The following is a 24957-nucleotide window of genomic DNA, read 5'->3' as shown; positions in this document are numbered from 1 at the left end:
TTCACTGCAACAACCCAATCACAATGTACCATCTGAAAGGTTCCACTAAAGTATCAAGAGGAGGTATAAGAAACAGCAGATGCAGGGATCTGAAGCGTAAAAATACAAGCTGCTGGAGGAACTCACAAAGTCAGGTAGCATCTGTGGACAGTCCACATTTTGGGTTGACACATTCTGTCGAGGAACAGTTTCTTGAAGTTTTCAGTAAATGTGAAATAGTACAATCAAGCCAAAGTTAAAAACTGGTTATAATGAGTTGACCTTAGCCATCAACCTGCATTCCCACATCTATATATGAAATTGCTAAGTGACTTCCGGTATGGCGCAGATACAGCCAGCAGCATAATCAGTAAGGGCTCCCAGATGGTCTTATTTCCCCCTAAATAAGAAACGGTTATTTAAATAGAAAAGTGGGTCTTGAAGCATGAAAGGGGGAAACAAAAGAAAGACAAGAGGAAAACCACAACAAAACCCGAAGACAAGCGATAAAATACCGACTGACGGTGAGGACACTAATGTCGGCGCTAACAACCAAACTGAACACCAGGATATGGAGGCTGTTCATGCAAACGTCATGGCCGAAATACAGGCACTTCATTTGGATTTGAAAAAAGAACTGAGTGATTCCGTGGGTTTTCTAAAGAAGGCACTGGTGGATTTCAGAGAAGAAATTAACCAGAAGTTGAATGCTACTGTTGGTGATTTAAAAGAAATAATGGGCAGAGTTGAAGAGACAGAGCAAAGGGCGGCAGAAGTGGAGGATTAGAAGGCCAAGGCCAGGGAGGTTCTCTCCCGCGCCTTGGAACTTCAGGAGATTATTCAAGATCGACTAATGAACCTGGAGGCGCATTCACACAGGAATAACATATGTATCCATGGGATTTCCGAGGGGGCCGAAGGAGATGATATACAGGAATTTCTGAAATTGCTAAGTGAACTTGTAAAAAGATCCTATCGACAAATCCCTACCCAAATTGCAACATTGCAGATCCTGAAACACTAAGCCTCTTCTGCAATGCAAAGTGTCTCACCAACTGACTCTGCATTTCAGAAGGTCAGCAATACACCTATTCCATCAATCTCCAGCTTCCTTCTTGGTTCTTTCGCAGGGTCTTGGCCACCCTCTTGGCTTTTCCCAAGCACCGCCCACCCTATTCCAAATCCCAGAATCACCTGTTCCTGGCACAGACTTAAGCAAATCATTATTCATTAATAATTTTGTTACCATTGTCAACAACTCAAGTACAATATTTGGGAGGTCAGCCAGTAACTCAGGTAAGCTGAATAGGAAAATAAAGTAATGACAGTCATTGTTTTCAAATGAGGAGGGAACACTCAGATCCCAGTGTATACTCACTTGGTTCCTTTAGTCGAAGCTGAATGGCAGGACTGTCATTTTTGTCTCGCTTTCCTGTCAACATTTCACGGTCCCTTTCTCTGCATTCTTCCTCAATCTGCTTCTCTGCTTGGTTGTAGATCTTCAAGAGTCGAGAGCAAAGGATCTGGTGAAGCCTGATGAAGATGTACCAGTTATTGTTCACAAAGAATAGGTTGTACACATCGTCCATGCCACGCAATTTTTGTGCTCCAGTATTGTTGAACATTAATTTTGGCTTGGGTGGGCTACCAGCGATGCCATTGTGCTTTTTGGTTGCCCCCGTACTCTCGTCAATGTCCATCTCTTCATCTTCTTCATCTTCTTTCTCATCTTCTACATCTGACAGCTCAACTCGCTGAGCGAACAAAAGGTCTGGGATGAAATGATAAATTATTTGTTTGATTTTGTACTTATCTTCCTTCTGTATCCCAGCCTGCCGCTTGACATGATGGATAATGAGGGAGGCTGCATCCTCCATGATCTGCTTGTCCTCATAAACAAAGGTTAAGTGAGAGCCGGATGGTACATGTGCATGGTCTTCAGATGCCTGTTCTTGTCGCTAAACATGCACAAAGAAAAAGAAGGAGCATTAGGCATAAATATAGAAAACAATAAAACCTTTCAATAAATACATTTTTAAGACCTGACAAATTTAGTCATACAATAGGGAAACAAGCCCTTCTGGCCACACATCTGTGCTGGCTATCAACACAGTAACTCTCTATGTTAATCCCAATTTCCACCACTCAGTCTGTAGCCTCAATGCATAGCACTTGAAGGTTCAGAGTGAATACATTATAAATGTGAGAGTATCTAACTCCACCAATACTTTATATGGTGAGCTCTACCCTATATTTTCATATCCTAGCAATCCCACTCACTCGTAAATCTGTACACCTCATTTTGATCTCCCCACAGTCTTCCCCACTCGAAAGGAAATAAATCCAACCAATTCAATCTCCCTTCATAGCTGAAACAATCAATTCCTAGAAACATCCTTGTGAATTCTCTCTTTAGTTTCCCTAGTACAAATTGTTACTATTGTATGGTGACTAGAAATGCACACAGTATCCCAAAAGAGGCCTAACTGATGTTTTACATGATTTTACCTTAAATTCTTTGCTCCTATATTGTATGCCCTGGTTAATAAGCACAAGTATCCCAAGGGCCTTCTTAACTTCTTCCATAATGCGTTACAAACATTCATGGATCCTTTGAGAATGACATCAAAGTCTCTGTTACTCATATTTCCTAGAGTCCTACTATTCATTAGATCAACTTTATTAATCCTACCAAAGCGTATCACCTCATGTTTCCAGAATTAAATCCCACCGACCATTTCTCTGCCCATTGTACCAACTCATCAACATCACTCAGTGGCCAGATTAGCCTCCTTGCTATCAACACCACCATATGAATGCTCTCTTACATCCACATCCCGATCATTAAAGTATATGACAAACAGAAGGGTCACAGCACCACCCTGTGTTAAGGTGATCAATTAATGCATTGTTAAATAGAAAGCAATTACATAGAAAAATAAATTATGTCAACAATGGAAATCCAAGACAAAACATTAAATACTGGGAATGCTTAATAGGCATGTTTGATTCCAGTTTTTCCTAGACTAAAATTTGCTTACATAGAACATACATAGAACATAGAACAGTACAACACAGCATAGGCCCTTCGACCCATGACATTGTACCAACCTTTTAACCTACACCAAGATCAATCAAACCCTTCCCTCTCACATAGAAGTCTATTTTTCTTTCTTCCTTGTGCCTATCTAAGAGTCTCTTAAACGTCCCCGATATCTTTGCCTCAACCATCACTCCTGGCTGTGCACTTCATGCACCTACCACTCTCTGTGTAAAAAAAAACTACCTCTGACATCCTCTCTATACTTTCCTCCAATAAAAATTTGTCTTGTATTAATCATTAACATTTTTTTTGGGGGGGAAGGGGCTGAATGTCCACCTATCTATGCTTCTTATCATCTTATACACCTGTATCAAGCCACCTCTCATCCTTTTTCACTCCAAAGAGAAAAGCCCTAGCTTGCTCAACTTTACCTCATAAGGCATGCTCTCTAATCCAAGCAGCACCCCCCCCAAAACCTCCATATCCTTCCAATAATGAGGTGACTAGAACTGAACACAATAGTGTAGTCAAACTAGAGTTCTATAGAACTGACAAGAGAAAATCTGCAAGTGCTAGAACTGCCACATTACATCACTGCTGTTGAACTCAATTCTCTGACCAATGAAGGTCAACACTCCATATGCTTTTTTGACCAGCCAATCAACTTGTGCATTTGATGGAAGTGGACCCCAAGATTCGCCTGCTCCTCTACACTGCTGAGAATCCTGCCATTAACGTTGTACTCCACCTTCAAGCTCAACCTTGCAAAGTGAGTTATTTCACACTTTCCCAGACTGAATTCCCTCTGCCACTTCTCAGCTCAGCATCCTACAAATAACATGTAACAATCTTCTACACTATCCGTAACACTGCCAACTACTGTGTCATCTGCAAGTTTATTAACCCACCCTTCCACTTCCTCAGTAAGTCCCTCTATTACCACCTTCTGCCTTTTGTGGGCAAGCCAATTCCGAATCTACACAACCAAGTTTCCATAGATCCCATGCCTTATGACTTTCTGAATAAGCCTACCATGGGAAATCTTATCAAAAGCTTTACTAAAATCCATATAAACCACATTCACCACTCTACCTGCAATTTGTTTTGTCATTTCTTTGTAGAAATCCATCAGGCCCCAAGGCAAGTTCTGCTCCTCAAAAGCCATGCTGACTACCCTTAATCAGACTATGCTTTATAAATACTGTCTCTAAGAATCTTCTCTAATAGCTTACCTACCAGTGATGTTAGACTCAAGGGTGTGTAATTTACAGGATTATCCCTACTCCCTTTCATGAACAAATGAATAACATTTACCAAACTCCAATCTTCTGTTACTACTCCTGTGACACAAAGATCATCGCCAACAGCATGACAATCTCTTCTGTCACTTCCCATAATAATGTGGCACCCAGGGACTCACCTACCCTAATGCCTTTCAAAACTTCCAACACAACCTTCTTTCTTAACCTCGACATGTTCTAGCACATTAGCCAGTTCTGTGATGACATCACATTTGTCAAGGTCCCTCTCACTGGTGAATACTGAAGCGAAGTATTCATTAAGGACCTTCCCCTTTCATCCGACTCCAGGCACATCTTTTTTCCCTGACCAGTCCTACCCTCTCTCTAGTCATACTCCTGTTTACCACATATGTATATAACACCTTGGGGGTTTCCTTAATCTTACTCACCAAGGACTTCTTATGAGCCCTTCTAGTTCTCTTATGTCCCTTATTAAGCTCCTTCCTGACTAACTTGTAACTCTTCAGAGCCCTGGCTGATCCTTGCTTCCTTAACCTTGAGTATGCTTCCTTCTTCCTCTTGAATAAATGTCCCACCTCTTTTGTCAACCATGGTTCTTTCACCCTACCTTTCCCTTCCTCAATGGGGCAATCCTACCCAGAACACTATACATGGACTCCCTAATCATCCGCCGCATTTCCGTTGTACATTTCCCAAGAACATCTGTACCAATTTATATTTCTAAGTTCATGCCTAAGAGCATGATAATTAGCCCTCCCCCAATTAAATACTTTTCTATACCCTCTGCTCCTATCTTTGTCTAAGGCTATGCTAAAGGCAAAGGAGTTGTGGTCACTGTTTCCGAAATGCTCACTGCTAAGAGATCTGTCACCTCATCAGGCTCATTGCCCAGTACTAGATCCAGTATGACTTCTCTTCTAGTCAGCCTGCACATGTATTGCATCATCACATCTAACAAATTCTGCCCCAGCTAAACCTCTTGCACTAAGGAAGTACCAATCAATATTTGGGGAGTTGAAGTCATCCATGACAACAACCTTGTTATTTTTGCGCCTTTCCAAAATTTGCCTACCAATGTGCTCCTCGGTGTGGGGGGGGGGGGGGGCTATAGAATACTCCTAATAGGGTGATTCCTGTCTCCGACTTCTACCCACACTCACCCAAGTAGATGATCCCTCCATCTTCCCTTTCCGGAGCTGTGATAATAATGCAATGCCACTCCCCCACCTCTTTTACCTCCCTCTCTGACCCTTTTGAAATATCTAAACCCCAAAACATTCAGCATCTATTCCTGCCATTGTGACAGCTAAGTCTTTGTAATGGCCTCAATATCGTAGATGCATCCAAACCTCAAGGTTGTCACTGTTGTTCCTGATACTTCTAAATATTAGATACCTAAAACATTCACTCTTAACCCCTCTCGCTCTTTTTTCTCTGTAATGCTGCTTGGCCAGCTGAGTACTTTCAGATTGTTCTGCTGTTATTTGCAATTGTATGGCCATATTCACCACTGCTAGATAAACAGTAGTGCATCAAAGCCAACGACGAAGAGTCAAAACTATACTTAGAAAAAACTATACTTCACACGTTAACAAGATAATAATCACGCTTTTAGCTAAATTATCTGAGGCACTACTACTGGCCAGAACACCTAAGAATTCCACTCTGTTGCCGCAATGCTTTCATTGTTTTATTAGAAAGACTGCATCCTGATAGAAACCACTTCCTTCAAAGTATTCTCTACAATTTGTGTCCAAAGCTTTGTAACTGATTTGAACACTCAACTTTCTGAAGAAAAAGGAGAGGAGCATCACAGGAATGGCACCTGCAGGTTTCTGAATCGGTTCAATTTTGTAAAAGATTTGAATACACATAATTACTCAAGGTTTTATAAAGCACAAATTGATTTTTGAAAGAGATTTCAGTCCACAATTAAGTCAACCAGTAGTATAACACTCAGAATTATATAGCACAGAAAGCATATCAGCCCATGTTTCCTTTGTTGATTCTTTAAAAAGAGCAATTGTATTGTCCCTTATCCTGCAGTTTCACATTGATTCTTAAAATCTTTTCTGCCAAGAGTGATTCAATTCACTTCTGAACACTGGTTTGAATCTGCTTCCACAGCTCTATCAGGCAGTAGAACTCATAACAAGTCACAACATAAAAGAAACTGTCCTCACCCTATCTCTCTGATTCTTTTGCAGATCATCTTAAAATTACATGTTCTCAAAACCAGCCAGCATGAAAGACTATGCCAAGCTCCAATATTTGTGACAGTGCTACAATTTAACAGGCATAATTGGGTGACGCAAGCAGTAGAGAAAATCCCAGAATAAACAATCTTCCAGAAACCATTGAGCAATTTTGTAGTAGTATAATTCACCAAAGTACCTTCTACAAATTACAACCAAGGCCATTATGGTTAAAGAAGAGCAAGCACCAAATCCAATATGAAGACGTGCTTCCTAGCACTAACTCCAACCTGCCAATCTCAATGGCTGCTAAATAATTAAGAGAATATTTTTTATAATGGTGCAAAAAATCTTAAGAGGTATGAACTGATGGGGTACTATGGCGTCTCTCTTTTTAAAATCAAAACTCAGACAAAATATCAGCTGCCTACTAAGAATTTCCATCTTTTCTCAATACCAGGTCCTATCTGAAGTAGAGGGAAATTTACTGCATATGTTAAGCAGCAAATTAAATCTTTTAAGCAGCATTAGATATTAGTGGTGATACATGTGCATGCTTGGAAGCCTATGGAAAAGAGAGACCACCAGCATGAACTGGAGGAAAGTGGGAAAGAAGGGTAGCACTGTGAAGAAAGACATTAATGAAGAGAGAGATCTAAATGCATTATTATAACAACCAGCAATCTGTGGGCAAGAAGAGAAACGTTGCGTACAATCTAACCATATTCATTGAAAGCAGAAGCGTAACCAGGCAAATGGGGTCATAGTGAACAATTAACTCAACATGGTAGCACAGCAGTTAGCGCGGCGCTATTACAGCTCAGGGCGTCAGAGTTCAGAGTTCAATTCCGACGTCATCTGCAAGGAGTCTGTACGTCCTCCCCATGGAATGCGTGGGTTTTCCACAGGTGCTCCGGTTTCCTGCCACAGTCCAAAGACGTACCGATTAGTAGGTTAATTGATCATTGTAAATTATTCCGTGATTAGGCTAGGATTAAGTCGGGGGTTGCTGGGCGGCACAACCTGAAGGGCCAGAAGGGCCTATTCCATACTGTATTTCAATAAATAAGTAACTCACACCAAATTGATCTGGATTTTTAAAGTTAAGGTCCAAACACGTGACCAGTAATTTCTGCTAGTAGCTTATTACCATTAGTGGCTATGAGGTCCCTTAATATTGCACCATCAAAATGACCAGCCACAAAAATAGTATTCATTGCTTTCCCCTAAAGAAAACAGACACCAGTTACAACATTATACCTCATCATATATGCTCTCTATCTCATTGAGCAAACTTTTGGAGCGCAGGGTTTTGGTGTCATTCTGTTTGAAGTTGATTCCCTGATGATCAAGGGACTTCAAGTAGTACTTCTCATTTTGCTCTCTCCAAATTTTATTGAAACCTCTTTGTGCTTCTCGCCATTCTTCCTCTTTTGCTTTTAACCTAGAGGTGAGACAAAAAAAAGATTCTAACATTAAAATTCCAAAGGTTCCAAGTTGCAATTTATGGCAATGTGCACATGTGAAGTGATGGAGCAAAGAGAATAATAGCAGGAATATGTAACTTTGACAAAATGACATAAGAAAAAGATTGGTCCTTGCTGAATCACAAATCACTCCTTCGAAATCAGCTTGCAATTGCAACTCTGCTATCAGAGGGATATAGAGAACCAAGACTGGTATCCTAAGAAGTTGTCACCCAACTCATGATATTCAACTCCCACTGACATAGTAGTATTCATCTGTCCTGACTGGGAAGAAAGATCTAAAAAGAATGGACTTAAAGTGGGCACATTTAAAACTGATCTGAAGGTAGAGTTCATTAATGTTAAGCTTTCTCTTGGTACCACATCAAAATTATACCTTGAAGGAAAGTCCTGTTTCAGAATTAGTGTTTTATACAACTTGATTTACTTTACCAAACTTCCATCTCCTTCGTTTTCTGAAGAAGATAGAATATAGTTCCAAGAGCATTTTCTGGCCACCAGTAGTTCATTCATGAAAATCTGGATAAAAATACTGAGGACTTGACAACATGGAATATTCCTCTCAGAAGAACTCAGGTCTACAAAGCATAATTTTAGAATAAGGGATCACTTATTGAAGACAGACGAGAAAGAATTTCTAGAGGATTATGAATTGTTGGAAGCTGAGGATTGCACAGGTAAATAAAGCTGAAACTAAAATCACATTTGCCATGATTTTACAGAATAACTAAACAGCCACACTACCAGATGTGTGGCCTTTATTGGTCACAGTTCTTAAACTCTTACGACAAAAAGTGCCATGACTCCATCTCAAATATAGAAGCCCACTTGTTGAGCCTTTCTAAAGGAGTCAATCTTTAGTACATTTAGTAACACTAATATAAGGCAATGTCAGAATAAAGCTACCTTTTTAGCACTATAGGAACAGCTACACCAGGGTTCTTTTTCAGTCCATCAAGAATGTCTGCAGCCTTGTCTGCATATATCCTCTGAATAGCCTTACGGTGAATCACTTCTGAAGTGCCTCCGAGGGTGTTATCCAAACGGAATTTAGCTTGGTCATCTGCTGACATTCGTGACAGCTTCTTCTGAACAGTTTCTAGGACACGGATCGTTGCTAGGTTTGTTTCCAAGACAACATCAAGCTGTGGAAAAATATCCAACATAAGAAACTTGTTTTTTTGCTGAATGACAAAATTTTCCAATTTGTTTGTGTGAGAAGGTAAGACATTTCTAAAGTACAGAGTCAGGTATCAAATTCTAATCAAGACCAGCACTAATGACCCAGAATACATTTAATGGAGTAGTACCTGAGAGGACAGTAAATGTTTGTAGGATTCTTTTGTGCACAACCTAATAAATCCTAAACAATTATTTATAAGCTTCTGTTCCTTTCATTCAATATAGGAATGGCATGTGTTGCATTCATAAGGAACTGGAGAAGGAGGAGAAGGTAAATAATACCATTTGTTCAGGGCTGAATCAAGTAGATAAATCATGTCATAACAAGATTACATTATAGTGAACAAGAATAAAACATCATTTTTTAAAACCACTGCTGAAGGATTAGATTGAAGTATTTAGAAAAGATCACAGTTCTAGTGTCTACTGATTTACTTTGAAATTGCACACGATCCACACCCACTGTGATTTAATCACCAATGGTAAATACTCGGAGCACTGCAATTAGACCAATCCTGCTACTATATGACCAGAAGGTGTAACTAGTAATCTTCCTCATGGATCACTGATCAGATCCTAAATAATGAGGTTATATTTCAGAGTGGAAAAATAGAACGGGGCTTTCTACATATACCACTAAGTACAACTTCACAAATACTTATGAACTGTGTCATATGAGCATCTTCTGAATGAGGCTATTCACCATTTGGTTTTCTCTGGCATCCAAACGAATCATGGTTTATATGCAACACAACTCAATCTGTCGAACTTATCTTCCTATCCCTTGACAGCCTTGCCTAACAGAAATTTTGTATTTTCCGTTCGAACATCCAAAACCTTTTGGGGTGATAGAGCTTAGTTTTCCAGAGTGTAGAAAAAGGGCCTCCTGATTTTGCTCTTAAATTGTCCAGGTTCTTATATCAGGACTAATTTTTCCTACCAAATCCTTCTAATATTTTAATGCTTAATTAGATCACACTTTAAACTGCCAAACTCAATACCTGAATTAAGGCCAAATGTCATCAATTTAAGCAACAGATTGTGGACAGAAATCAGTCAAAAACAAGCTATCGATACAATCTAATATTGAATATATAAATAGGAAGTAAAGGCTCAACGTTACAAGTACCTGTATGTCCACATGTCTATTTTGCAGATTTTCTTACCTCAAACCTTTCATCTTCACACCTATAGATGTGTTCTTCGTATTGTGTTTTCTTTGAGCTGACAAAGGTGGAGTCTTCAGACCAGGAGGGGAAAGACACCCATGTATCATTTAATACCTGAAACAAAAGCACCAGTGATAGTTCCAGGGCAATAATAAGGTAGGTAGACCTCTGTTAGTCTCGATAGACCATGGATTTGTGCCTTGTAAAGTTTCCAGGGCGCAAGCCTAGGCAAGGTTTTTCTTAAATGAAAGACCGGCAGTTGCCCAAGCTGCAAGCATCCCGTCTCCACGCCACTGATGTTGTCCAAGGGAAGGGCATTAGGACCCATACAGCTTGGCACTGGTGTTGTCGCAGAGCAATGTGTGGTTAAGTGCCTTGCTCAAGGACACACATGCAGCCTCAGCTAAGGCTCAAACTAGCAACCTTCAGATCACTAGACAAACACCTTAATCACTTGGCCACGCACCAATAAGATGAACAATGTGAGACTATCTGCAGAATCAATGCTTCTACCAATGTTTGTACATACTCTTGCAGTGTTAATTTATGTGACAAGACCCAAAGGTATTAGCAAGATTATCTCTGACAGAACTTTAAAAAACTTTGCTGAATCAGTTTCCCACACTACTACCATGATTCTGAGTTCATACAAATACTTCTGATAACTTATATGGAGAATGTCACATAAAAAAAATCACATATGAAATACTAAGTTTTTGTGATCTGTGCCTAGATTTGTACAATTTTATCATGTATTAAAAATTGTTTTGACAAGCATACCAATACCCTGCACCAGTGATTTTTGTTATAAAATAACTATACTCAGTCTGAGAGTCACCTACACAACAATTTGATGGCCGATATGAGCTGTTCAGCTATTTAGGAATTCCATACTTAACTACTGCAGAATTTAGTGTGCAACAAAATAGTTCATAAAATGTTCCTTACTTCTTTGCAAAGAGGAGTTCTGCCGGTACACTTGGGTTGCTGGAAGCTTTTAGGCAGGGCACGATAACTTGAACCAAGTCGTTTACAAGAAGCATAATCAATTTCCATTGCAATACCTTCTGTAGCTCTCTCCTTTGGAAATGCCTCAATGTGGGAAGACTCCTTATAACCCAGGAAATTCTTAAACCACACAAAGAGCTCAGGAAACTTTCTGCAAAACAATATGAACAATTCAAAGAGAAAATATTGTTGCAAAACCATAAATCGAGGAAACATGCCCTTATGCCCACCAAGTTGTTACCAACTACTTACATGAATCCTATTTTGTTCTCTCCACCTTTCCATCAATTCCTCTGAGATTCTACCACTCATCCAAATACTTGCACCAAATTACAGTGGTTAATTAATTTACCAACCTCCATGCTTTTGGCACGGGTAGGAAACCAAAGCATACAGGGGCAATTAGCCATGGTCAAAGGATGTGTAAATTCCACATAAACAACAATGGTGGGGGAGGGGGGGAGTCACCTTCAAAACCAACTTGCTAGTGCTCTGCTGTAGCTCTACTAGCCTTGCTCAGTGCTGCTCTTTCTGGTCTGATATGTACTTACCCAATCTAATTTAGCCTTCAGCCTTTCCCCTGCTCTCAGGGTTCTCAATCTCTCAGTCAACATATACTGAACTCTACTGGTCTCAAAACAAGCTTTCTACCACAATATATCTGTGTGGTATAGTTATATTAAGTTCCATCATGTAGATTGTGGCCAATGAAGGGTAGGACACTTTCAAGTTATCTTTTTAAAATGTATACTGTGGATAATACGCAGCAGCCTCTCCGGACTCTGGATTTGGGGATTTTCTGGTGTAGTCTGTTTTGTCGTGTGCTTTTGTGATATGATTCTGGAGGAACGTTGTTTCATTTTTTAACTACATTGCAGTTGTGGTTTCTAAATGACAATAAACCGAAATTCAATTCAATATGATTTTTTTTCTTTAACCCCCTGATAATCCAATATCTGGATGTGCCACCCTCTTCTTTCAGAGAAAAGCAAATTAATTTGTTTAATGAGACATAGAGAGTAGTCTCTTGTTGCTGAGTAACTTATGAAACATTATAAACATGCGATGGAAATTAAATTAAATTCAATTAAGAGCTTGCAGACCAGCATTATTAAATAGAGTTCCCCAATACGACGGTCAATTGATGCTCTCAGGAAATGCATGTTGGTCCAAATTCTGTTGAGTCTTTACGTCTATCAAAAGATCTTAAACCCTGGTAATTTAAAATACAATAGTCACTATTGTGGTAGTGGACAGAATAAGGTTGTTAATTGCTTTGAAGTAAATGATGGGGAGTGCCAGCTGAACTGTCATCTGAAGCTCCTCTTCTAACCCTTTTCGTGTCCACTTACCAAAAGAAAGCATTCTGAAAAACTCTGCAAGCACAATTAAATCACTGGTTTGCTTTTTCAAACTGTAGATTATTTTCCAAGCTTACATCCAAAGGCTCAGTTTTTTTGATTTAGCCTTAGATCAAAGTAACAAATCTCACATTATTGCCTAAAAGTTATTATGCTGAATAAAATATGTAACCACAAAATCCTTTTATTCAAAATAAAACTCAAGCAAAGTATTTATTCTGAACAAAAATGATGCTTCAATGTTTAAAGTTTAAACCCCGATCAGAAACCAACACCCTGTCCGCTCAGGTTACTCACCCCAGGAAAGGAAACACAAGCTGGACCAACTCTGCACGAGAAATCACCTCCTGATTAAAAATGACAAGACAGCGTAGGAAATTCTCATAAGCCTCTGCACTCCGTAGCGCCTTACGAACCTAAAATCAAATCATAACACTTTATAGGCATTTTCTTTCCTGCAATCATTTGTACTAACTGAGAAGCTGTAAAACAAAATAGTTAATAAGAGATAAGCAAGTGCCTCACTAATACAGCAAACCATCATGTTCTCTATTTACAGAGCTAACCTTAACAAATACATACTTAAATCCCATGCAGATAGGGGTAAAGTTTGTACTTTCTTGTTCTCACAATAGAAGAAAAAAGTACAAATTTTTAGCTTTCTATTTAATCAAACTGATTGAGTGGAGCTACAGCAGCTCCTTCAAGCTCATCTGCCAAAACAGCTTAATTTCTACCTTTAATGTGTCTCTTTTTCCTTTTCAAGGTGGATGGGGCTTCGTCAAAGGTCCTGACCTGGGGCTACACTCAAAATTCGATTCTTTGCAATATCCCAAGGATGCAGCCTAGAAGACGAGTGTGCCTTTCAGGTTCCGAGGCTTCAGGGCCTTGGGCACGAGCCGATTTTATGCCAGTATCGCTGACTGAAATTGGATCAGCTGTTGGGGTCTCTGTACTCAGTGAATCGCATGCTCTCTCCCTCTCTCGTTCATAGGGTAGAGTTTGCAGCCAATTCTTGAGTTGGAGAACTTGGTTGGGGGGGGGATGGGGAAACAACACGGCACACTTTAACACCATAATCAGTGAATTGTTTGCTTTTGTTGATCTCCACTCTCACTGTAAAAGGGGGACACCTCTCTGTCCCTGTACTAGGGAGACAGAGCGAGCCTGTGGTATGTTGAATTTTTATGTGAACAATTAAGTTTCTGTTGTACTGCAGATCATGGTCTCTCAATAGGAGCGTTCCTATTGCTTGCTTGGTGGGTGTAGGGTACTGATGCTTTTTGCTGAAGGAAGTGGGGGCGGGGGGGAGGGTCGTTGCTTTGCCGCTGCTTGTGCATGTGGGGGGGGAAGTAGGCGTGGCTGTGGGCTTTTACTGTCAGTCATTCGTTGGGGCAGCTTCTGTTTTCATGGATGTGTGCGAAGAACAAGAATTTCAGGTCGTATATTGTATCCATTCTCTGATATTAAATGGACCTACTGATATCCTTGGATAACTGTACATGTTTCAAATGTTTATTCTGAAGTACAGGATTGTTATAATTTAGAACTGTATATTTGCTTCATTTTCAATTGAAATGCATGTGGAAAGTAGAAATGACAGATAAAACCTAGAGTAATTTCTGCCTATTAAAAGCCTTTTTAAAGTTGATTGCAATCCAAAGGAAGAAGTTTATATAGAATTACAGGAACATACAAAACAGAAAAAGGGCCATTAAAGCCCCTCATCTACATGATGCCCATGATGCCTAACTATGTTAATCACATTTTCCCACAATGGCCTCGCGTTTCTATATTCCTTTCCTATCCAGGTATCTGTCAAAATATCTTTTAATATTCTATTACTTTCTCCCTCCACTACCTCCTTTGGGAGCTCTTTTCAAATATTCATCATCCTCTATGTGAAAAACTTGCCCCTCAGTTTTTCTTTAGATTTCTTCCTTCTCCCTCTCGTTCTGGACTCCCCTGCACAGCAAAAGATTCCAACCATCTATCCTATTTATGGCCCTCATTTTGTAAACCTCAAATAGGTCACTCCTCAGTTTCCTACTTTGCACTGAAAATAAACTGGCCTATTCAATCTCTCCTCATAACTATGGCATTTCATTCCAGACAATATCTGGTGATATAGAGTATACAGACAATAGGTATTATCAATCCATTAAGATGCTGCAAGGTGGATTAATCAGCAGCCTAGTCCTGGTTAACTGTCATCCATGTCAATGTGTGTTATCATCGTTCCATCCATCTTTGAGTATATACCAAATTAAACAGCAGTTAATATTGCTAAAACCAATTTCAGAACTGCACAAACCAAAATACCACTTCCATCTTAACACCTCCATTCACCCCAGAACGATGATCCTGGGTTTTTGATTATCTGCCATTAACTTCTCTGCTGCACATTGATTCTGACATCAACAATATCCCAATGAAACTCAACAAAATTTTAAGAAATAATTTATCTTTAGATTAGGTCCTTCATAGCAATTCAGGGTCAACAATAAGTAAGGGTCATTTACAGTAAATTTTGTTTCTCTACTTAATGTATTACCACCCCATTTGCCTGTACCATCACCACTTATATCACATATTTCTGGCTTCTAATCTATTACAGCCTTCTCAAGTCAAGTCAAGTCAACTTTTATTGTCATTTCGACCATAACTGCTGGTACAGTGCATAGTAAAAATGAGTCAATGTTTTTCAGGACCATGGTTTACATGACACAGTACAAAAAACTAGACTGAACTACGTAAAAAAAACCCAGAGAAAGCAATATTACAGACCTACACTGGACTGCATAAAGTACACAAAAACAGTGCAGACATTACAATAAATAATAAATTACATAATTACAATAAATAATAAACAGGACAGTAGGGCAAGGTGTCAGTCCAAGCTTCTCCTGGTTCATTTCACTTTCAACATTGGTTATATAATATTTTTCTTTCAAAACTATCCACAGTCAAGCAGTTCCATGGCCAAGAGCTTCTTTGGAGAACAGAACATTGTTTTAACACCCTTGAGTAATGGAATGTTTATATTAATTACAGTGATAAAGGTTTCGTCAAATCAATCTCTTAAACTCACTGATTTGAAGTCAAACTCAGTCACCTTTTCAAAGAATAAAGTTTCTGTTCCAGCTCCATGTTTATTGACCTCAGCCAGGGACTGGTCTTTCAATCCCAACATCTTTGGTTTTTTCTACAAAAAGAAGAAAACATGATCACTAACAATACTGGATTACTGCGGTTTATCTTTATACATTACAAATAAGTTTTACATCTGAATGACACTGGACATACTTAAAATACAGTAGTACTTTACTATGGACAGTTTAGCAACCTATTTGCATTACATATGCCTCCATTTCCACAGCAGTCCCTGACCAACACAGTACACAAGCAGCTTGATGGCCTTATCACCCCTCTGAAATTCACCAATTATTAGAAGCTCATAATGTATGAACTTTAGTCAAAAGCCTACCTTTTCTTGTTCCCAAATGGAACTATATAGTTTTATTATCTTCCTATACAGAAGTGAGACTGTTTTCATAATTGAATATACCAGTTTAACATATAATAAGCTAAAGCATGTATTATACGTACAGCCTGTGCTCAAAAGATTTTACATCACAGGAAATCACATGTTAAAGAACTTTATAAAGGCTTCAAAGCAGGGCTGCCACTTACATGTATTAAGTAAACCAAGACTTTAAATATTTAGTACAAAGACAGTCATTTTATGTCAGGGACCAAGAATTTGCAGCCACATGCCAAACTATAAATTTCCCTTCAGAACAACTGATTTTTAGCTGATCTGATACTGCAATTATTTACAGGAAAGAGTCTTTGTGGCTCAATTTATTATCCCAGACCATTTCTGACCCACTTGCACCAGGTGGCACAAGCGACCCAGTTCAATTCCTGCCTCTGCCTGCAAGGAGTTTGTACGTTCACCCTGTGACCGCGTGGGTTTCCTCCCACAGTCCAGAGAAGTACTGGTTGGTAGGTTAATTGTTCATTGTAAATTGAGCTATGATTAGGCCAAGATTAAATTAGGGGACTGCTGTGCAGCATGGCTCAAAGGACCAACACTGCCTATTCTGTCTATTTATAAATAAATTTTAAAATCCAGGACATAAACCCAAGATGACACAGTTCCATTTGTGGGTTTATTTCTTACTTGCTGTTTTTTTAAAACCCTATTTGCATTTTGTGGACCTGTAATTTTTTAAATCCGAAGTTCTATAACAGCTACAGACACACGACAGAAGTAAAAACAAGTTTTGAAAGTATTTTGTTTAAAAGGACAGAGCAAGTTAAACATAACCATATTAAACTAACAAAATGATAATCTACAAATTACAAAGTATAATGACCCTAACATTATAACCTAAAATAAACCATTATTTACCATAGGTAATATCCCAGGAAGTTACTAACCAATACAAAAAACCTCAAGCATGCGTTGCAGAATAATTCAAAGAGCACCTTGGGGAAATGATCATTTTCACTACACCCTCAATTGGTTATACCTCTGAGGGTTTAATGGCATGCTCTTCTGCTTTAAAGGGATTGCACAATTGTATAATGTTGTTACTTAAGTCCATTCATATCCAGAAAGAAACATGAACTTGTCCACAGAACCATTTCACTCAGAATTCTGTCTAGCCATAACAGTAAACCAACACTTACTTTCACAGGTGGAGTGGCTGCAGAGCCTGAGTGGCGCCGAATCTGACACCCATTCTGGTTGCTTCTTTGCTTATTATTGTTCAACTGAGGCTTCTTCACTGTGCTGCCATGATCATTCCTAACCGAGTCTGCTTTCTCTGCTGTTGTCTTACTCAGCAGCTGTGGAGTAATAACATTCAGCTTGATGATAAGCTCAAGGTACCACAGTTAAGAGAGAAAGAGACAAATCAAACAATGCACATTCATTTTCCCATGTATCATGACAGGGAACCAACACTTGGGTGCTACAATTGGTAACAGATTTGAGTACTCAAATCAGATCCTAGGAGCAGCTACCTGCACTTACATTTACAGTACCTTGAAAAAGTATTCAGCCCCCATAACTATTTTCACATTTTACTGTCCCATTTTCAAAATTTAAAATATATTGAAGTAGGAGTTTCTGAACTAATCTACAAAACATTGTGCATCACATCAAATCAGAAGAAAAATTCCAAAACCTGTTAACAATTTACAACAAATTAAAAACTAAAATTATGAGGCTGAGAAAGTATTCATCCTCTTTGTAATACAATACTAACCATCCTCAGGTGCACTATACTGTACTACTTCACCAACTAAACCCAATTTGTTGATGTAGAAAATTGTTATCAACTGTTTTCAAGAATAAATCCCCCTTCTCTTTGTAAGGTCCAACAGTATGTAGATTTTCAAAAGACCAAACCGAAATGAAGACAAAAGAGCATTTAAGGCATGTCAGGGAAATGATCATCGAGAAGCACAAATTTGAGGAAGGATACCAGACTGCCTTAATGACGCTGAACATACCTTGGAGCTCAGTGCAGTCCATTGTGAAAAAGTGAAAAAGTTATGAAACCACAGCCACACAGCCTAGATCAGGCCACACCTCTAAATTTAGCCACTGGAGAATAGTCGCACTTGTAAGAGAGGCTACTGTGATGCCAACAGTCACTCTGGGTGAGCTGCAGAAGTTAGTGGCTGCAAATGGAGATGAAGTTCATGGCTCCATAATCTCCAAGGCCTTGCACAACAAGGGTATTTATGGAAGAGTGGCAAGGAATAAGCCCACTAAAAAAAAACATACCGTTGCCTAGAAAGACTTTGCAAAGCATCACTTAGAAGATACTGTAAAGATGTAGAAGAATACTGTGTGGAGGAGTGTGTACCTATGAAAACTTGTACATTCCCAAACCAAAAGTTGTGGAAGAAACAGGAGGATCTGTGGCATTTAAGTATGGTGACCCAGGTCTGTACCTAGAAACCAGTTATGACTTGAGAAGGGCTATTTCACAAGTGAAGAAACAATTCCAAGTGACTCTGGAGGCAACATCAGATGCACGTCAACTCTGGCAGGGTCTGCAGGCCATTACATCCTACAAAGTGAAACCCAATGTCATGAATGGCTGTGATGCTTCACTACCAGATGAGCTCAACAACTCCAATGCCCATTTTGAAAAGGAGAATATAACTACAGCTGCGAGGATCCCTGATGCACCCTGTGATCTCTGTCTCAGAGGCCAATGTCAGGATGTCTTTCAGGAAGGTTAACCCTTGCAAGGCAGCAGGCCCTGATGGAGTATCTGCTAAGACTCTGAAAACAACTTTCCGGTGTATTCAAAATCATTTTCGACCTCTCACTGCTACAGTCAGAAGTTCCCATCTGCTTCAAAAAGGAAACAATTATACCAGTGCCTAAGAACAGAAGTGTGAGCTGCCTTAACGACTATCGTCCAGTGGTACTCAAATCTACAGTGATGAAGTGCTTTGAGAGGTTGGTCATGGCTAGAATCAACTCCTGCCTCATAAAGGACCTGAACCCACTGCAACTTGATAATGGCCACAATAGGTCAATTTCCGATGCAATCTCAATGGCTCTTCACTTAGTCTTAGATCACCTGGACAATACAAACGCCTATGTTAGGATGCTGTTCATTGACTATAGCTCAGCGTTTGACAGCACCATTCTTTTAGTCCTGATCGAAAAGCTGCAGGACCTGGGCCTTTGTACCTCCCAATACAATTGGATCACAATTTGTGTGGATTGGTAATAACATCTCCTCTTCACTGACGATCAATGCTGGCACACCTCAGGAATGCTTGCTTAGCACACTACATTACCCTTGCCATACCATGATTGTGTGGCTAGGCACAGCTCAAATGCCATATATAAATTTGTTGACGATACAACCATTATTGGCAGAATCTCAGATGGAGACAAGAGGGCATACAGGAGCAAGATATACCAGCTGGTTGAGTGGTATACCTTGCATTCAATTTCAGCAAGACCAAAGAGCTGATTGTGAACTTCAGAAAGGGTAAGATGAGGGAACTCAAACCAATCCCCATACAGGGATCAGAAGTGGAGAGAGTGAGCAATTTCAAGTACCTGGCACCTAACCTGGACACAACATATTGATATAGCTATAAAGAAGGCAAGACAGCAGCTATATTTCATTAGAAGTTTGAGGAGATTTGGTTTGTCACCTAATACTCTCAAAAACTTCTACAGATGTACCTGGAGAGCATTCGGACAGGCTGCATCACTGTCTGGTACCGGGGTGGGGGGAAGCTATTGGACAGGATTAAAAGAAGCTACAGAAAGTTGTGAAATTAGTGGGCTTCATCATGGGTACCAGCCTCCATAGTACCCAAAACATCTTCAAGAAGCGGAGCCTCAGAAAGGCAGCGTCAAATATTAAGGACCCCCATCACCCAGGACATGCATGCCCTCTTCTCATTGTTACTATCAAGAAGGAGGTACAGAAGCCTGAAGGGTCACACTCAGTGATTCAGGAACACCTTCTTCCCCTCTGCCATCCGATTCCTAAATGGACGTTGAACCCACAAACATTACCTCACTTTTTTATTATTTCTGTTTGTGCACTACTATTTTTAATGTAACTATTTAACATACATATGTAACACCCTAGTTAAGACTTTTACTGCTATGCTCTAGGTATTTCATTTTAGCAGTTCTGTAAGAGCAGACCATTCTGCTTTCAACCTGTTTGGGATTGAGCTAAGATAAGAGGCTTGTTATTCAACTTAGGAATGCGCTGTCAGCCAATCAGGATAGTGGAATTGGGGGAAGGTTCTGGAGAACGCTGGGTTGAAAGTCCTTGTTGGTGGGAGCTGTAAGTAACAGGGGTAAAAGATGGCTGTTGCACAAGGATCTTTGTGCAAATGAATGGCTTCAAAATGGAATAACCAATACTGTTGGAGCAACACACACAAAATGCTGGTGGAACGTAGCAGGCCAGGCAGCATCTATAGGGAGAAGCACTGTCGACATTTCGGGCCGAGACCTCAGGACTGACGAAGGGTCTCGGTCCGAAATGTCGACAGTGCTTCTCCCTATAGATGCTGCCTGGCCTGCTGCGTTCCACTAGCATTTTGTGTGTGTTGCTTGAATTTCCAGCATCTGCAGATTTCCTCGTGTTTGCAATACTGTTGGAGACCAGTTTGTTCGAGGTGGATTGCGAGCAACATTCGGAAGGTGGTGTGTGCTTTCATACAGACCGAGGGACCAGCACGTGAGTGAGACAAGTTCAAGTGCACATTTGACTGTTTAAGAGTAATGGGCCCTTTTTGGTTTTATCTTTCATTTAATAACTGCTGGCTTAAATTAACAATCTTAAATATACTTCTTTTTAGTTGTATGCAGTGTATGATCTGTTATTTGTTGCTGGGGGCAGTAAATCACACAGCATTCACACAAACCAGGGTTCGGGTGCAAGACATCCCAACCTCGTGGATTTGGCGGAACCAAAGTTGTATACACCCTAGATGTAACAAGCTGGAGAAAGTTGGGTTTATCGCCGTGGAATCCAGTGACTTTAGCAAGTGGCTAAAAGCCAGGTTTCCAGAGACGCCCAGTATAAGGGGGTTTCACATTTTTATACATATTATTTATCATGTGCATTGTACTGTCTGTCTGTCTGCAGCCACTAAGTTAACAAATCTCATGACATATGCCGGTAATTCTGAACGTTTTGTGGTTGGATGAGACCAAAGTTGAACACTGGTGTAAATCTATTACTGCACATCAGCCAGGTAAACAACATCCCTTCTGTAAAGTATAGTGGAAATAGTATCATGTTATGGGAATGCTTTCCAGCAACAGGGACTGGTTCACAAATAAAATTCTCAATTAAATTGATCAAATCCCTGGTTATAATACTCATTTATGTGAACAAAGGGTTGGGGGCTGGATACTTTTTCAAGGCACTGTTACACAAATCCTAAACCATCAATTTAGACAAAAATGCAAGCAACACAATTTTAATAAGTTGCCGCTCAATCAAGAGGTGAGGAGTAAGAGAGAGTATTTTGGTAGGAATATCACGAAAGATAATGTAGGCTTTTACCCTCAATACAATTGATAAAGCATTTCAATTCAGACAATTGTGGTGTTCACCTACTTCTTCTCCTCTCCAGAAATCTTATAAATTTCTAATACTGATATCTGCTCCAATTAATAATATCCTTGGCTGCAAAGGTTGAATAAAATGGTTTGTCATTTTTAGCTTAACCACTGTAGCTCTGGACACTTCAGTACAACTGGATGATAATGAACAACTTAGAAGAGTGTTCCATACCAAGGCAAACAGTATTCAACAATACTCACAACTGAGCTGTTGGCATCAGGTAGGAACTGGCCAAATTCTGACAGAAGGTCTTCCTGGTTTTTAAAGAGCCTTGCTACTTGGGCATATACCTCCTGCTCAGTCAATGCTGGCGTGTAATTTCCCCCAGCTTCTTTTGCATTCCGTTGTTCCTTCTGTAACAGCAAAAAATATTTAAAGCTTCTTGTAAATGAGACAGTCACTGATTAACATGTGGCACGAAAGGGTGGGGACTCACTGTGAATTGAATCTACATATCTATTCTTTTATGAAAAAAAATTGCTTATCTTTCTAGTTGCTAATGTCAAAACATGCCCTTCATCTCTTCCACCCCCCCCCCCCCACTCCCCATTCAACACCATAAACTCCCACCTTTCCCCATTCTTGACAACATTCATTACGGCATCATAACAGAGAAGATGTAAAAATACAGCTGAGTAATTGTATTCATTTTCCTAGACATGAATTGCTATTACAGAGAGGCTGCCCTTTGGTACCCATGATATACAATGATCAACTATCTCATCCACAAATAGGCACTGATCACACGAGTGGCAAGATGAGCTCACACAACACATGGGAAAGTGTAATTCTTTTTAACAGTCATGTAAAGGAAAAATTAACAGAAGAGATACTTAGTTACAAACAATTAAAACGAGAGAACTGAAAAAGAATAGAAAGAAAATGGTAAAAATAGATAAGGAGATACACAGATAAATGTAATGAAAGCGATAAACAACGAAGAAGACAACAAAATATTTGGGCAAAAGCTTGAAATGGTGTGAGCTTCCTTACCTGGTATGTGTGTAGGATTTCCAGAAAGGCCTTATAGATGTCAGGCTGCCCCTGGAAGCGGTTTTTGATCTTGTTGACATAGTTGATGGCATGATTGAACTCCACAGGCTGATTGTTCTGCATGGGTGGTGTGGTGGTGTGAGCACTCGTGACTGGGGTGTGAGGTTGCACTGGAGGTGACCGAGGAGAAGCATACGGAGCCATTACTGCATTTGGTTGGCTGGTTGGTGTATGTGTCTGTGACTGTAGAGGCTGCAAAAGTATACAAAGTGAACTACATTTCACTAAAATCCCAAGAACAACTCTGCATAATTTATCAGTTAACTTGTTATCACAACTTTGGAAGGGGAACAGTATCATTTTACTTGCTCTTGCCTACTTAAATAAAAGGCATATTATCTTGATATGGCTATGCTTAGTCTTTGATGTGACCGGCTTTGCGATTTAAAACTCAGAACCTATAGATGCACACCATTGGTAACCATGTAGTTATTCAGGAAAGTGGAGAGTGGGACATGCAGCGCTCAACTAACAAGAGATGATGGATGTCCCATAACACTATTTCTTTTTATGCAATTCCTTAGAAATGAGAGTCCAGGCCCTATAATTGCTATCAGTCATAGAGATACAGTAACATTACTTTTGCACATCAGAGGTGCTTGCATAAAGCGATCCCTTTCCTGTCACTCTGCATTTTACAAATTCCTCCGTATTTATAGATGTGATGGCATCCGTTAGTCTCGTGAGACCATGGATCTGCGTCTGGAAAGTCTGTGTCCTCTCCAGGGCACAGGCCTGGGCAAGGTTGTATGGAAGACCGGGAGTTGCCCAAGCAGCAAGACTCTCCTTTCCACGACACCGATGTTGTCCAAGGGAAGGGCAAGGGCTGATACAGCTTGCCACCAGTTACGTCGCAGGAGTTGCCAGAGCAAGGTTGAAGGCAACGTTGGACTGCCTTAGGGACTCCAGCTCCGGATCTGTCCACAGGGTTTACTCCCAAAGCCTTTCCCATGAGTGGGTATAGCCGCAAGGCAGCGGAGGTTTGAAATCAGAGTTTTCCCTCTCTTAGATGGACTGCCTTCCAGGGCTGACGAGCTCCATCTACCCGAACTATAGATATAGATGAAAAAACAAAATCTTTTGTACTGTGCCACTCTCCCAGTTAGAAAGGTTTCTGCTAACTTTTTATCTTAGGCAGTACTATCAAACCAACCAACAATATTCTGAAATAATGATAAGAATTTCTAGTATCATGTGCATTACTCCCAAAATGTAATAAACTTGAGTAGAACAGGCCTACGGTTTTCATGAGTTAAAAAGAAATATGTGATTCAGGGCTGAGGTCAGGATAACTCTCTTCACTCAGAAGATTGTTCAAATTTCTATAGATTGCACTGGAGAGCATTCTAACTGGTTGCATCGCAGTCTGGTATGGAAGGGCCTCTACTCAGAATCAGAAAAAGCTGCAGAAAGTTGCAAAATATATCTGCTCCACCATGGGCACTAGCCTCTCCAGGATCGAGGACACCTGCAAAAGATGATGCTTCAAAGAGGCAGCATCTATCATTAAGAACCCCCATCACCCAAGACATGCCCTCCTCATGGCTACCATCAAGGAGTTGGTACAGGAGCTTGAAAGCACATCTAACATTTTAGTAACAGCTTCTTCCCCTCCACAATCAAATTTCTGAACAGACAATGAATCCGTGTACAGTACCTCACTATTACTTTTTCTCTCTTTTTGTACTACACACACACACACACACAAAAAAAATACATATAAAAAAATAAATACACACACACACTATATATATATCTCTAATTCATAGTTTTTTAAAATATATATATATATTCATAGCTTTTTATATATTGCACTGCCCTGCTGCTGCAAAACAACAAATTTCATGACTTATGCAGATGATATTAAACATGATTCTGAGTATATTTAGAAGTGGGATTGACAGAAACTGGGAGAATCAAAGGAATGGGATTAGGAAGAAAGTGTTGAGGTAGAAAATCTGCTATGATCTTGCTGAATGGCAGAGCAAAGCCAAAGGATAAAATGTCCTATTCCTACTATCAATGTAATGAGGAGAAAATGAAAGCTTGACAAACTTGTTTTAATAAAATAA

General features: G+C 39.8%; 1 protein-coding gene across 4 annotated transcripts in view; it reads right to left on the bottom strand.

The window, feature by feature from the left end:
* The window catches only part of sin3aa (SIN3 transcription regulator family member Aa), a 129520-nt gene that overhangs the window by 33659 nt on the left and 70904 nt on the right, over nucleotides 1–24957 (bottom strand). For 3 of the 4 annotated variants that reach the window (XM_073024941.1, XM_073024940.1, XM_073024942.1), the window contains 10 exons: nucleotides 22826–23077; nucleotides 22033–22185; nucleotides 17385–17543; nucleotides 15778–15891; nucleotides 12984–13102; nucleotides 11266–11476; nucleotides 10315–10431; nucleotides 8873–9111; nucleotides 7740–7923; nucleotides 1358–1937 (listed from right to left, as the gene is read on the bottom strand). In XM_073024941.1, coding sequence (XP_072881042.1) covers nucleotides 1358–1937; nucleotides 7740–7923; nucleotides 8873–9111; nucleotides 10315–10431; nucleotides 11266–11476; nucleotides 12984–13102; nucleotides 15778–15891; nucleotides 17385–17543; nucleotides 22033–22185; nucleotides 22826–23077 — 2128 coding nt within the window. The remainder of the gene's footprint in view (nucleotides 1–1357; nucleotides 1938–7739; nucleotides 7924–8872; nucleotides 9112–10314; nucleotides 10432–11265; nucleotides 11477–12983; nucleotides 13103–15777; nucleotides 15892–17384; nucleotides 17544–22032; nucleotides 22186–22825; nucleotides 23078–24957) is intronic. The other variant, XM_073024943.1, reaches the window with a different exon arrangement.

This window comes from Hemitrygon akajei, chromosome 21, assembly GCF_048418815.1.
Source record: "Hemitrygon akajei chromosome 21, sHemAka1.3, whole genome shotgun sequence".
NCBI lineage: Eukaryota > Metazoa > Chordata > Chondrichthyes > Myliobatiformes > Dasyatidae > Hemitrygon > Hemitrygon akajei.
This window is presented reverse-complemented; position numbering and strand designations above follow the sequence as displayed.